At 50.4% G+C, this 13,158-nt stretch overlaps 1 protein-coding gene across 1 annotated transcript in view; it reads left to right on the top strand.

Moving 5' to 3' along the window:
- Nucleotides 1-7,444: 7,444 nt before the first annotated feature.
- ASTN2 (astrotactin 2) overlaps nucleotides 7,445-13,158 on the top strand; it is a 363,040-nt gene continuing 357,326 nt past the window's right edge. Inside the window, 1 exon segment of the mRNA XM_075716105.1 lies at nucleotides 7,445-7,763. Within this exon segment, the coding sequence (XP_075572220.1) occupies nucleotides 7,445-7,763 (319 nt within the window).

Raw genomic sequence — 13,158 nt, 5'->3', positions numbered from 1 at the left:
GGGGGGGGGGGGGGGGGGTTGGCATAGGGCAGGAAAAGCAAATCAACTAATTAACTCAATGAGGGAATAAAAAATAACATACCTCAGATTGAATGAGGATGTGACCTGAGACTGTAGATGCTTCTGCTGCTGGTAAACATCTTTTCTGTTTTTTTTTCCTGTAACACTATCGACATTTTAAAATGATCAGAATATTTCAGAGCACATTTAACGAGACAGAAGTACTGGATTTCAATACTGTCAACTCCAGAAAGCAGAAGGTGGGTCCTAAATTACCTTCAAAATCATAACAATTTAAAAAGTGCAATACTTTCTAATTTGCTTTCTGTTTTTCCAGCTACTCTAGCTCACCCAGCTCACCTCCTCCCCTGGGAGCAGGACTTTGAAAAGGAGGAGGAGAGGGGTGATTCTGGTTGCACTGGGGGAGGCAGCAAGCACACACCTGACAGCCCTGGAGCACATTCCCTGTGCAGGATCCAGGTGTGTGAGCTTCCCCTGCCTGGCCCTGCCGCAGCTGCCTGGGGGCCTGGGGGACCCCTCTCCCCAGCCCCTGCAGTCCTTGGTCTCCGCTGATGGGGAGTGGGGATGTCAATTAGCAGGAGCCCCAGTTTCACTTTGCAATGAGGACTCCTGCCTGTTGGGGACCGGTGAGAGTCGAGCATGGTTTCACCCAGCAGCCTTTAATAATGCCTCAGCTCTGTTAAGCTGCCCACAATTTCAGCCAGCCACCTCTTGCAGAAAAGCCCTGCATCTTCATTACTTTCTCCCTGAGCCATCTGGTCCCCCAACCTGACCTTTTTAAAAAAGATTGGTTAAAAAAACTGGAGCAGTCCCTGAACAGAAGACCTTGTGTGTCATGTTTAAGCCCAGAGCAAATTTTTATGTCCAAGCTGTAAAACCTTGAAAATAAAGATTTATAATTGAGATTCTGGCTGAAGCAAAATGAACAGAGATGGTCTAATTAAATTCTGTGGTGGATATAATTAACCCATTTATTCATTTATTACCCCTTATACAGCTAACGCAGGCTACGCCATCACCATTTGTTTATGAAGAACCTGTTACCTGGTTGCTTGGCTTGGGCTGCGCAACAGCCAGGCCCATCGTGAGGGGCTGGTGATTCTGTACAAGCAAGTCTGATCTGACAGATGCTTTTTCAGAAGCCAACCCAGCTCTCGAATGAGTCAGCTTGGAAAGAGCAGAGTGGAAAGGAAAGAGACTCTGGATTCTGCTTTGATCAAGTGTGGTGGTTTGGGAGAAAAGGGGTTTGGGGGTTTTTGTAGAGCAGAGCGGTTCTCTGGTGTCATACATACCTGGTACTGTGGTACTGAATTCTCGCTGTGCACTATTGAGGGCTGCTGTAATATCTACACTGACACGTGTGGATTTCTGCTTTCTCTCCTTCCTAGTTCAGTGTGGAAATGGCACTTGCAAACCTGTAACGCAGATAACTATTCACACATCCTTTGGGAGAGCCTCATCTGACTAAAAGCCCAGCTGGCTTTTCCAGAATGGAGCTGTTTCTTTTCACCAAAGACTCATTTTGCTTCACTTTCTTGCAGACATCACGAGATAAAAAACAATGAATCAACCAGAGATTATTTTTCATGAAAGTTTAATCAGGCACTGTCCCTTTCCTGCGCTTGTGTGAGCAAACCTTGATGAGCGTGTAGGGCTTGAATGTGGAGTAAAAACCATCTGCTTGAGAGGCAAGAAGTGCAGGGAAAATCCTTTGCTTGCTAGTATCTATCTGTCTGGGCAGACTGTCCTGCTGCAGATGCACTGTCTGCAGTTTAGCCTCTGGGTCCCTGAGCCCATCCATCTCTTAAGCAGTGAAAGCCAATACCTGCCCCCCTCCTTCCCCTCCCTTTGCTGCTCCTTAATATTTCATGCATCAAAGAAGTTTCACTTGTAATGCAAAAACTGATTAATTAAGTAGAGTGCAAGAGTTACATGCATTTAAAGTTTCTTTCATCCTGGGAAGGAGCGGAGCCACTGGAGGCTGTTATTGCTCATGAAAGAGTGTCGAAGGGCAGGCACTAATGGAGTGGTACTGATGGAGGGGAAGGGATGGCCTCGTTCCCTGGACTTTGGCTCAAGCAACAGGCTGCTTTCCAGTTGTCCCTAGGTTCTCCCCTCCCCTGTAAGTGTACTCGCTAGCCAGGCTGTCCCATGCCTCTCTCTCTGGCAATGGGGTGGTTTGGAGAGGGGACTGGTACAAGGCACCTGCCTGACTCCGGGTGCCTAAGTAAGGGCTTGCCTTAGGATGTGCAAGGTCCCTTTCCAATGTGGCTTCGGTCCTCAACGCAGCGAGTACACTGCTGACACCATACACAAGTACAGCTGGCTAAACTTCCAGGGTGAGTGATAGAGGTACTTAGTGTAGGATGATACCACTTGGAGGAAGAAAACCAGAAAATGCCTTGACACCATAGCGATGGGCACCCGACCACAACCTTCCCACTGGGGTAATTCAAGGCTGTTATTTGTAAAGTAACCATTTAGTCTGTACCTCAACCCAAAATGCTTAACAGCCTTTCCTAGCTGTACAAACTGTGCAGCCTTCTGTTACCATTCCAGGCCCTTCTGAACTGAGCCCAGGGGCTGTTTCCCAGTGCACAGTGGTGTTTCGTGGCTATCCAGTAAAAGGTAGGAATCAACTACTTCTGTTTGAGAAGGGAGGAAGAAATTCAGCCGCTCCTGACTGCTAGCTTTAGCTTCCCTGCTTTTGCAGAGCGTCCCCTCAGGGTGCTTATCTGGAAGTGGTCAGGAAGCTCCTAGTTTGATGGTGTGTCAGAAAGACAGCATCTCCTGCAGCTTTGAGCACAGCGAGGGGTCTGTTGGCTCACTATTAACCTAGAAGCAAGAATGTCACCTACTGAATTGCAAAGGGCACTTTCTGCATCCCCTCTCTCTCTCTCCCAGGAGGCATTTCTCTGAATTGCTGACCCAGCCTTGTCTCTTGCTTTGCTTGCGAGAGCTGACAAAAGCACAGCTTGAGCAATGTGGTCGTCGACCACGGTCAGATACCATATGGCTGCAGACCAGCATTCATACACCACAGCTTAGAAACAAAATTAATACTGTGGTGTTTCCTTCAGAATATAGAAGACCCTTCTCACTTCTTTAATGGAGTTATTGATGCTGATGTAACTCTACCAGGGTGAAATATAAGCCTCTGATTACATCATAGCTGTATGACTGACTTTCTCTTCCACTTGCTAGCAGTAGGATTTGCAATACGCATTACAGACATAAATTGTTCTCTGTATTGTTAATACATAGTGTATTTTAGTGATTGCTGCTGTATGTACATATCTTTGGTAATAGGGCCAATTGAAAACCACTTCAGAAAGCTGCTATTGATATCTTTGCAATAACCTTCTCCTCTGTGCCAGGCGATAAAAGATGCATTAGTTCTGGGTGTCCAGAAATCCAGCTCACGGGATTGAAAGTCGAAGAATGCTTCATCTGTGACCCTTTAAATGAGAATGACTTTTGTTTCCTCCCTCCCCATCCTTTTTAAACTTAGAGAGTATAGATATTTTAAGCTTTTTCCAGCAAAATGTCTGCACAAAGTTCTCCACAGAGGCACAAAATCATGGGTTTGCCTGAATCCCACTTGGGGTATTGTCATACAGAAGAAAATGACCCTGGGGCTGAGCTGCTCTGCTTGGGAATAAGAAATAAATTGAGGAATGTCTCAAAGTTCCTGCTAAAAAAAAATCCACTCAGGTGAAAACTGGGAATGAATGTAGGCAGATGCAGACATAAGGTAAGCATAGTTCAGTGTAGCCAAGGTTCCTGGTTCACACGACACACAACATATGTTCTGCCTACTTCTAGAGACTGCTCCACCTGATAACAGCCCACTATGGCTGCTCAATAGTGGAGAAACTCCCAGCCCATGCCGAGAAATTCTGTGCTTTTTGTACCAAAACCCCCACGCTTGGGACTGTTACAGATACGATTTCCACAGCCCTCAGTATCTCTTTTTATCTCTTATGGTAACAACTAATTATTTTTTTGAGTTCCCATATCTAAGAGAGGATACAAACCCAAGGCTGGAAAACAGAAGAGATTTGCCCCCAAACTGCACATTCAGCAGCCGAGGTGAGAACGGAGCCGGTGTCTCCTGACAACCCATCAGATCCCCTACACACCCCATCACACCCTACCCAGATGGGTCTTGTCAGTGTAATGCGTTCTCACTTGTAAGACGATTTCCATTTTCATCCCTGAGTTTTTGCTAGGAACAGCAGTTTTTCCTGGTTTCTTGGCCCTGATGCTACTGAAATTGATGGTCAGGCAGTCGCCAACTTCCCTCAGGAAAGGCTGGATCCATGAATAACAGGAAAAAGATATTAAAAATGGAACTCATTTAGAAATAGAAATCTGGGTTATGGACTATGCAATTGGCCTGAAAATCCACAGTTTGTATGGACTTAAAGTAACCCCAAATAAGCAAGTTTGAGCAAACTTCTGTAAGTGCTCCTAGAATATTTTGCTAGCAAGTGAAACTTCGCTCAGTGTGATGTGCTTTACCCTGGTCATGCCATTTACTTTTCTGTTGAATGCTGCTCGGGGTGGGGGGGGGTAATGGCTATCTGTTACCTCAGTTGTAAACCAGGACTAACAAATTTCCCTTTGGAAATACTATTGGTGGTTTTCAACAGTGAAGTTTTGTGTTTAGGTTGATTCTTTGGAACTAAAAAGCAATTGGAATCCTTTTCTCCCAAAAACAAGAAGAGAGATTTGCATTTACACCAGGAAGGACCTAGGCTAAACTGAAGCTGAACGTACCCATTTAAAGGCAGTGGTTTGCAGAATGTTCCCCTTTATCGTCGTGTCCATGTTTGTACAGCAGGACTTGCAAAAATCTCAGTGTGCTTTTCAGAAGATATTTGTTAGCAGTACTTTATGAATACAAACAGCAAGGCAAAACAGCATTGAGTGATGTATGTAGAGGTGCTCAGATCTTTGGGTGGGGCACAGAGAAGACAACCCCTCAAGGTCCCTCCCAGCTCTATGTTCTATTATCTCAGGACTTGCCCAGAGTCAGGGAGTCAGTAGCAAAGCAGGCATTTGAACCCATGTCTCCATTGCTTTCCAGCTCAAAACCCTGAAAAACATTCACCACATTGCTCGATGGCATATCCTAGGTCACAGAAAATCTGGATACACCTAGAACACGTGTCCTCCCCTCCAATTCGTCTGGATCCATGGCAAAGCTAAAGAAGAAACCCCTACACCTCAAAGTGCACTGCCCAGAGCTGTGACAGCAGTAGGTATCTCTGGATCCCATTCTCACCCCAAGGACAACCTCTTGCCAAAACCCTCTTGTACTCAACAGCGAAATAAAAAAGTCTCTACTTGTGGCACACACAGTTATGCTGCAAGTGGCTACAAGGAGATGTAAGTAACAGGGATGGGGCCTTAAATAGAAATAGGTATTTTTCTTTTTCAGGCTTTCCAGTTCTAAATAAATCTAAAAAATGCACTTCACTTTTTAGATGTAATGCCTACTAGTGTGTCATTTTGCATACCTATGCAGTATTGTTTCTTTGCTCTTTTTGCCTAGAAGAATTGTCAAAACTCGGAAAAATAAATCAGCACACACACCCTGCTAATACCTGGAAATTAGTACACATACTGACAACAGCCTAAGCCAGTCCAAAATCTATCCTTTCCTCCTTTAAAAAAAAAAAAAAAAAAGGAGGGGAAACTCTTTTTTCTACTATTACAGTTTTCCCAACCAACAGCTGACACTTTGGACTGCATTTTTGCTTGATTTCTTTTTTCCAGCGTGCCTGGAAACATCATCCTTCCCAGTCAGGCAGAGCAGGTGTCCCACAGTAAATGTTTTGTAACTAGTTGCCTGTTTGCCAGCGAGCACTTTTTGGTTTCTCTCTATTCCCGTAGCTGGAAATAAGGCACCGCACTCGCACCGACGCTCTTACGGCAGGGGCTGCAGCTCATTAAGGCTGTGAGCTGGAGCTGCGGCTGCTCCTGGAGCGGGGACTGGCCCCGGGGAGCAGGGCTTGAGCTGTTTGTTTGCTGGATTTCACGTTCTTTGCCATTCTGCCGTTGTTGTGGTTTTAACGTTTGATGACCTAGGTATCTCAGAAGGCTGTTTTGCCTCAATAGGCATGTGATGAATTGCTCTTAATTAGCTTGTGGAAATAATATAAGCCTGAGCATTAAGCGTGCTTTGTTAGGGTTTTGACATCTTCTTTTATATGTACATCTACAAATAAAATCAGGTAGATTAGCAGTCACTAGGAAATTGTTGTGAGTCACTGACTCATAACTACCGTAGGCTGCTGCTCCTCGTCTCGGTTAGTCATGCCCGACCGTGGGCAGGAGTTCATGCGGCTCCAGGGCTGGGGTTAATGGTGTCCATTTTGCCTGTAGGGACAGGGTTTGCCTCCAAGCCAATCCCCGTCATTTCTAGCTTTCCTGCTGGAAGAGCCAGTTGGCTCCGTCGTGGCTCAAGCAGAGCATGAGCCGAAATCACGGCAGTGGAGCTCACCTGGTTTGTCTTCAAGCACAAACTCCAGCCCTCAGGTGGCACCGGGGCATCCGTGCAATGGACAGATACAGCAATCTGCGATCAGACCTCAGCATCATTTATTTCTCTGGCTCCCATGTAAACGCTGGCCGTTAAAGACCAGGTCAAAAGTCCTTGCTAAAAGTCACCAGTTTGTCTCCTCCAGGCTTGTCATTGCAAGCCTTCTTCACGCGCCCTGGGCACCGGAGCCGGCTGTGCACTTAGGAGAGGGTAGTAACTAGGAAAAGCTCACAGGAAGAGCATTTCTGCGCTATTGCACCCCGGCAGTTGCCTGCAAGGAAGGGGTAGCCTGCAGGTATGCGTGGCAAAGAGCCAGATCCCACGGGCAGGACGTGGAAGGGAAATCCTGGATTCGGTGAATAAGGAAAGGAAGAGGTGATGCGCTCAGGGCAGCGGCGATGTGGGAGCGCCCTAGCAGCAGAGGGAGAGCGCAGGCCCGGGGGTACCGAGGAAGGGGCAGGGGGCAGACCGGCCGTGAGGGCTGATGGTGCCGAGCCCGTCAGGGCGCCGGGGCCGCCGCAGGCAGCGCGGGGCCGGCGGGACCTCACGGCGTTGAAGCGCCGGGGAAGAGCCCTGCCCGGGCAGAGCGGGGCGGCCTCAGCCGGCGGCGCTGCCCGGCCCCCGCGGGCAGCGGGCAGCGGGCAGCGGGCAGGGTCCCTCGGCCGCCGGGGAGCGGCAGCGGGTCCCCGGAGCGGCGATTCGGCGGCGGCAGCGGGCGGGGGGCGGCGGCGGGGCGGGCCGGGAGGCGGAGCCGGGCGGCGGCGGCGGCGGCGGCGGGCTGGGGCGGCTCAGTGCGCCCGGCTCCGCTCGCCTCGCCGCGCCTCGCCTCGCCTCGCCTCGCCGCGGCTCCTCTGCGCCTGGCTCCGGCCCGGCATGGCCGCTCCGCCGCGCCGCCGCCGCGCCGCCGCGCCGCCCCCGCTGCTGCTGCTGCTGCTGCTGCTGCCGCCGGCGATGCTGGGCGGCGGGCCCGGCGCGGCGGCGTCGCGGGAGCCCCCCGGTCCCTGCCGCGTGAAGACGGTCACGGTGTCCACGCTGCCCGTGCTCCGCGAGAACGACATCAGCTGGAGCGGCGCCCCGCCGCCCGCCGCCGCCGCCGACTCCCGCTTGCTGCTCTTCGTCCGCAGCGAGCTGCCCGGCCGCGTCGCCGTGCAGGACGACCTGGACAACACCGAGCTGCCCTTCTTCACCCTCGGTAGGCGCCCGCACCGCTCCCCCCGCCGCGCCCCGTCCCGTCCCCACGATCCCCCCCGCCCCGCGCCTCCCCGGGTCGCGGAGCATCCCGGTGCGGGCAGCCGGCGCCGGGCTGTCACCCTGCTGCGCCGGGATTTTGATTCACCACCACCCCCCCTCCATCATGGACAGCCTGGTTGTGCTTTGGAGCTTTCTAACGCTGCCCTTGCTGCACCCGGTTGGTTTTTTCTTTTCTTTTTTTTTTTTTGTCTTTCCTGCTGGGGAGGGATTTTTTAGCAGGGCCTGAGGGCTGCTGCCTTTTAAAAGCCCTGGGAGTAGAGCGTCTCCGCTCAGGCTGTAAAGTGATGGGTGCTGCCTCTTGTGCTCCAACTTGAACGCTTAGCCCTGGAGGAGGTACCACCGAGCCTGGGAGAGCGGGAGAGGCTGTTTTTCTAGCCAGAGCCTAATTTTATAAATGCTTCGTCTTAATTCTCGAAGCTTGCTCTTGCTTCACGCGCAACTCCGGCGCCTGGGTCTGTGGCGAACACCTGCAGACTTTCCTCCTATCTCAGCTTTTGTGGGGAGGGGGATGGGACTAGAAATAATTCTCTTGTTGTACTTTTGTCTTGATGCCGGATCGTGGTGTCTCAGATGGGGTGCCCAAGCTGCCTCTTGTCACTTTTATCCTTTTCTGTGCCTTAATCAGCCTGGGGATCCTCCAAGGGAACTGTTGAGAATGCCATATGGACAGCATGGTGTTTACTCTGCCAGGTGACCGAAGGTTTTTTGTTGATCTCTTCTTTATCCAGTAGCTTTCTTGCTTTTTGGTGTCTGAACCTAGAATAATTCAAGTACCTGCTTAACTTCAGCTCTGAGGTACTGCTTGACACCGCTGGGTTGTGACTTGCAGTGCATCGCCCTGCATGCGCCAGGCGTGTCAAGGTGCGCCCATGTGCAGGTTGACCTGGTGGGCACCTCGCCCCAATTCCCTCCCCATACTTTGTGGAAGTGACTGCCTTTCACTGGGTGCGATGTGCCAGAGTAGGAGAATGACTGTCGGTGTCTCCCGGTCCTGTCATTTTACCTTCTGTGAAGCTTTCTTGCAGCAAGTGCCTGTAATAAATAAGTTGATGGTACTTCTTGAGCCTCTTGGGTTCTGGCTTTGCAGTGTGGCTTCCTTAGACACGGTTGGTCAACCACAAAAATCCCAAACAAACCAGATACTCTATTTCAAGTAATATAAGTGAAAAATCAAAGCTTTGATGCAGTAGGAATGACATTTACCTTACAGTGATTAAAAGTAACAAGAAGTTTCATGGTTCACCGAGTTGAATTTTCAGATTAGAGTACAGTTTCTTCAGGGACCGGGTGTGAATTGCACACTGATCTAAATATATCGGAAGGCAAAGAAACCCCTCTGTGTGTAGCTTAGGTAATAGCTCAAGTTGGAGGAGAGAAATTTGTCTTGATAGATCAGAGACATGATCTTGTATAGCAAATCCTATTTCTGTGAGTGACTGCTGGTAAAGAGACCATGTCTTGCGTCTAAAAAACTCTCTTGCTTGCCTGGGATATTGGTTATGCGTGTACTCTTTAATATATAGCATGCCTCTTGCAAAACTGTGTTTTTGTTGCTGCCCCTTCATAGACAAAAGACCCCAAAACGTCCCTTCCTTTTCCCCTGAACCCGCAGGCATTGGGCAGATCGGAAGATAAATGGAAGCTTTGCCCATGGTGGGATGGCTTCATCACCGTCCTGAAATTAATCAGCACGTTGCCTCCAGAGAAGGTAAAACACTTGTCCTTCCCCAAGGTCTAGCTCATGAATTGCTGTGGATGCTCTGATATTTCAAATTTGTTGCATTTCTTCCCGTCTCCTGGTGTGGCAACTGAGTCTCACTCACAGTTAACTCTTTTCTGGGTGAGTGCTTTAGAGGATTTCTGCGGGCTTGTTTTTCTAGTGCAGGAAGTGAGGCTGGAGTTTTCTATAGTGGTTTTTTCCCTTGCATCCTTTTTTAGGTTCGTTGGTGGTTGGGAACCCGAGAGCCGCTGCTGCCGCCTTGTAATGGGCTCTTGGAGGTGAAAATCACATTACATGTGGGAGGTCAGTCGAATGGCTTTGGAGTGACTTGGGGGCAGGGATTGCTTTAAACAGCATCTTCTCTTTGCCAAAATCTTCGATAGTCCTTATTGTTAGCTGATTTCTGATGCTTACGTGTATTTATGCATGTTGCTGAACATATTTAGTGGCTGTCTGGGCCTGAGCTCAGGAAGACACGTGAGAGCTGATGTCCTGCTGATTGCAAATGTGTTGAGGGCTCCTAAATGTCTTTGAGTGCAGGCTCTTGCTGCTAGCAAAGACTGCTTTCTGGCCTCCTGGGGGTAAGGATGGGGTAGGAGGACCTCCTAAACCATACACTTCAGGACAGCCACCCTGACCGGCATCCTGGAGGGATTTTGGGGAGAGAAAAACAAAGAACCAAACCAACCCAAAAACATGAAGCAGGCAGAGCTGTGTCCTGGTGCTGGTACTACGGACTCTGAAGTGAAGTAAGTTGAGAAGAAATTGAGGCCACCCCGTTCTGCAGGGCTCAAAAGTCTTCCCAGACCAGGAAGCACAAAATAAAACATTGCTGTGCTTGGTGGCGATGAGTTTGCTTAAGTGCTGGGGCTAAGGCAGGCGGTCTGTAGTCCTGGGCCTGCTCAACAGCTCCCAGCTTAGGAAGCCTCCTGACGCTGGAGTGGTTCCTGTGCCGCTCATCACTCCGTTGCGTAAAAGGAGGGTGGGGGGTCCATAGCTAAAGGCTGGCAGGTGCCAGGACCTTGTCTGCAGCAGTGTGAAACTTCTGCTGGTTCTTTTTAAGGGCAGACCAAGTTAACATAGGCTGATAGATGCTCTGAGTCAGTGGCTGGTACAAAGCACGCTGCTCCGTGTCCCATTCCTTTAAAGGATTCCTCCTTCTAGGGAGGAGGCAACTTTTTCTGTTTCCTGACAATATGAGATTTTATTCGCTTAAGTGTAAGCGCATAAAGCGAGAGCTTCCAGGATTGCATCCCTGCCTGTGGGGGGGAAGCCTGGTCTGCAGGAGCCGCTGCATGTCTGAGATGAAAGGAGAAAGCAGCGCTAGGAAAACCCCATGCAGCGGTCCCCCTGACCCCACGGTGCACTTGCAGGAGCAGCAGGAGGAACAGCAGGAGGAGCAGCAGGAGGAGCAGCAGGAGCAGGAGCATCAGCCGCTCGCCCGCCCGCGTGAGCCATGGGCTGCGCGTGGGGCGCGTGGGGTGCGTGGGGCGCGTGGGGCGCGCCGGAGCCCGCTAGGTGGTGGTGGAGCCCGGAGATGCCGCGGCAGCGGCGCCTGCTCTGCCGGGAGCCCTCTCTGCAGCGGGCACAGCCCGCACACGGCCTCCGGCCAGCGGGTCGGGAGGCCAGGAGGGAATGGTCTCGGCCTCCCCGAACAGAGGTAGAAAACTTTGTTTCCTTGTGGCGTCCTTCCCCGACTGCAGCAGGGGGACCTGCCGCTGAAACGCCAGTCGGCAGCTCACGTTGGCTCGGTGTCCCTTCATCAGCGGGGTGTCTCAGTTTCTGTATTTCCTACGCCTCGGCTTATTTTTTCTCTCTTGCGTTGGAGACAAGAAGGATGTTTCTCCCCCTACCCCCCAGTTACATTACTATAAAATTACCCAGCAAAGCACAGTGGTGGCAGGAAATGACAAATGTAACTTTGCCACCAGTGCATTATGAATTGCTGTGCATCCCCTTTCCTGAAAAAGCATCCTGCCCTTTCCTTAACCTTGGATACAACTGATGCTTTGCGGTATTTCTTTCCCCCCCCCCCCCCAATTCTTCTAGTGTTACACTGGCAAATGGTGCAGCCTATCATTGACTTTATTCTTGTACAATGAGGTCTCTCTAAGGTATGTATCTTGATTTAGTCAGCAGCCATGTGTTCGGTACAATAGCTGCTCCACAAGCAGCATAGCCTGCTTTAAGTGCAATTCAGGGAATGAAGCAGTTAGCTTCCGAGCTAATTTAGACGAGCTCTGTCTATGTGTGAGCAGATATATATAGAGGAGAGAGAAGGAAAGAGGCAGACAAATTTTCACCACTGCTCTTACCCAGTAGTGGCTTACATAAGAAGAGTTTACTACACACTTCTCATAAATGGCTTTAATGGACGCTGTTTGACTGGCGTCTGCAGTGCTACAAGGTGCTTTGTTTTGGCGGTTGTCAGAAAAGGTGCTCGTGCATCTACATTACTGGTGTCCCACAGTGGCCCCTGTGCATGGCTGGTGATTATCCCCTGCTTCTCGAAGCTGTGCGGCTCCTCCACCTCCTCAGCAGTTCAGTGCTGCTTCCTTTATCTTCTTTCTTAACTTTTCCTGAAGCCATCTTGTAACTTGAACTTCTCCTCTTTAGGGTAAGAGCACATTAAAATAAGGGAAAGTACTTAGTTCCTTGTGGATTGTTTGAATTTACTGCTGTTTCTGTAAATACTTGAGCAGGGGTTTGCCACCCTTGCTTTTGTCAACAACTCCTGTTTTTGCAGAGCAGGGTGGAGAGGCTGGAGGGCTACATGGGGAGCGCAGGAAGGTTTTTGATGCTGCTGTTCAGGAGCGCCATTCTCTGCTTTAAGTTGGCCTGTGAGGTCTGGAGCAGCATTGTGTGGGTACCAGAGAGTGTGCCTGGCCTGAGACCCCGCTTGTCAGGGCATGGCATCTAAAAACTGGGCTGTCTCTGGACAGAGAAGCTGATGAGCAAAGTTTGGTTTCAGCATCTCCCTTTTCTGTTAACTGCCTCCTCCTAGACTTGAAGAGCTGCACTCCACATCTGGCCAGAAGTTTGGTTAATCGAGGGGTTTTTTTTGTTTATTTTTCTTTTTCTGGCTGTTCCCAAGGTAGTCCAAGGGGTAAAGAGTCACATCTTCCACCAGGCAAGTGGAGGGAGCCAAAAAGCCTCAGCAAGGTGGTACAGTGAAGATGAGATGTGTCAGTGGAGTCCTTGGATAGGGACTGGAGGAGGATGTAGACCTGAGAGTGGTGGGCGCTTCCCTTCCCCTTCGTGCCCATCCACAGCTGTGTGTGGCCGTGGGGTCTGGGCCAGGTCCCCGGTGGTGGGGGCTGTGTGGGGAGGGTGTGGGAAAGAGAGAAAACCACCTGGTAGCAATTTCCTCCCCTCCTTGTATGAAGCTATGTGATTACTTAAGCTTTCCAGGCCATTGGGTTCTTGTAGTTGGAAAGGGAAGGAAGGAGAGCCTGGCTCGGAGTGGGGTTGTACTGGTGATGGGGGTCCTGAGCTTGAGATCTGTCCACTGTGGTTGCAGGATAGGCGAGCTCTGTAACACCCAGGAGGGCTGTTGGCACAAAATGCCCATGAAAATGGGTCAGTCCTCAGATGACCGCTTCCCTGCCCAGAGGCA

The sequence above is a fragment of the Pelecanus crispus genome, chromosome 9, assembly GCF_030463565.1.
Source record: "Pelecanus crispus isolate bPelCri1 chromosome 9, bPelCri1.pri, whole genome shotgun sequence".
NCBI classification, from domain to species: domain Eukaryota; kingdom Metazoa; phylum Chordata; class Aves; order Pelecaniformes; family Pelecanidae; genus Pelecanus; species Pelecanus crispus.
The sequence above is the reverse complement of the archived record's forward strand: the minus strand, read 5'-3'. Positions and strand labels throughout refer to the sequence as shown.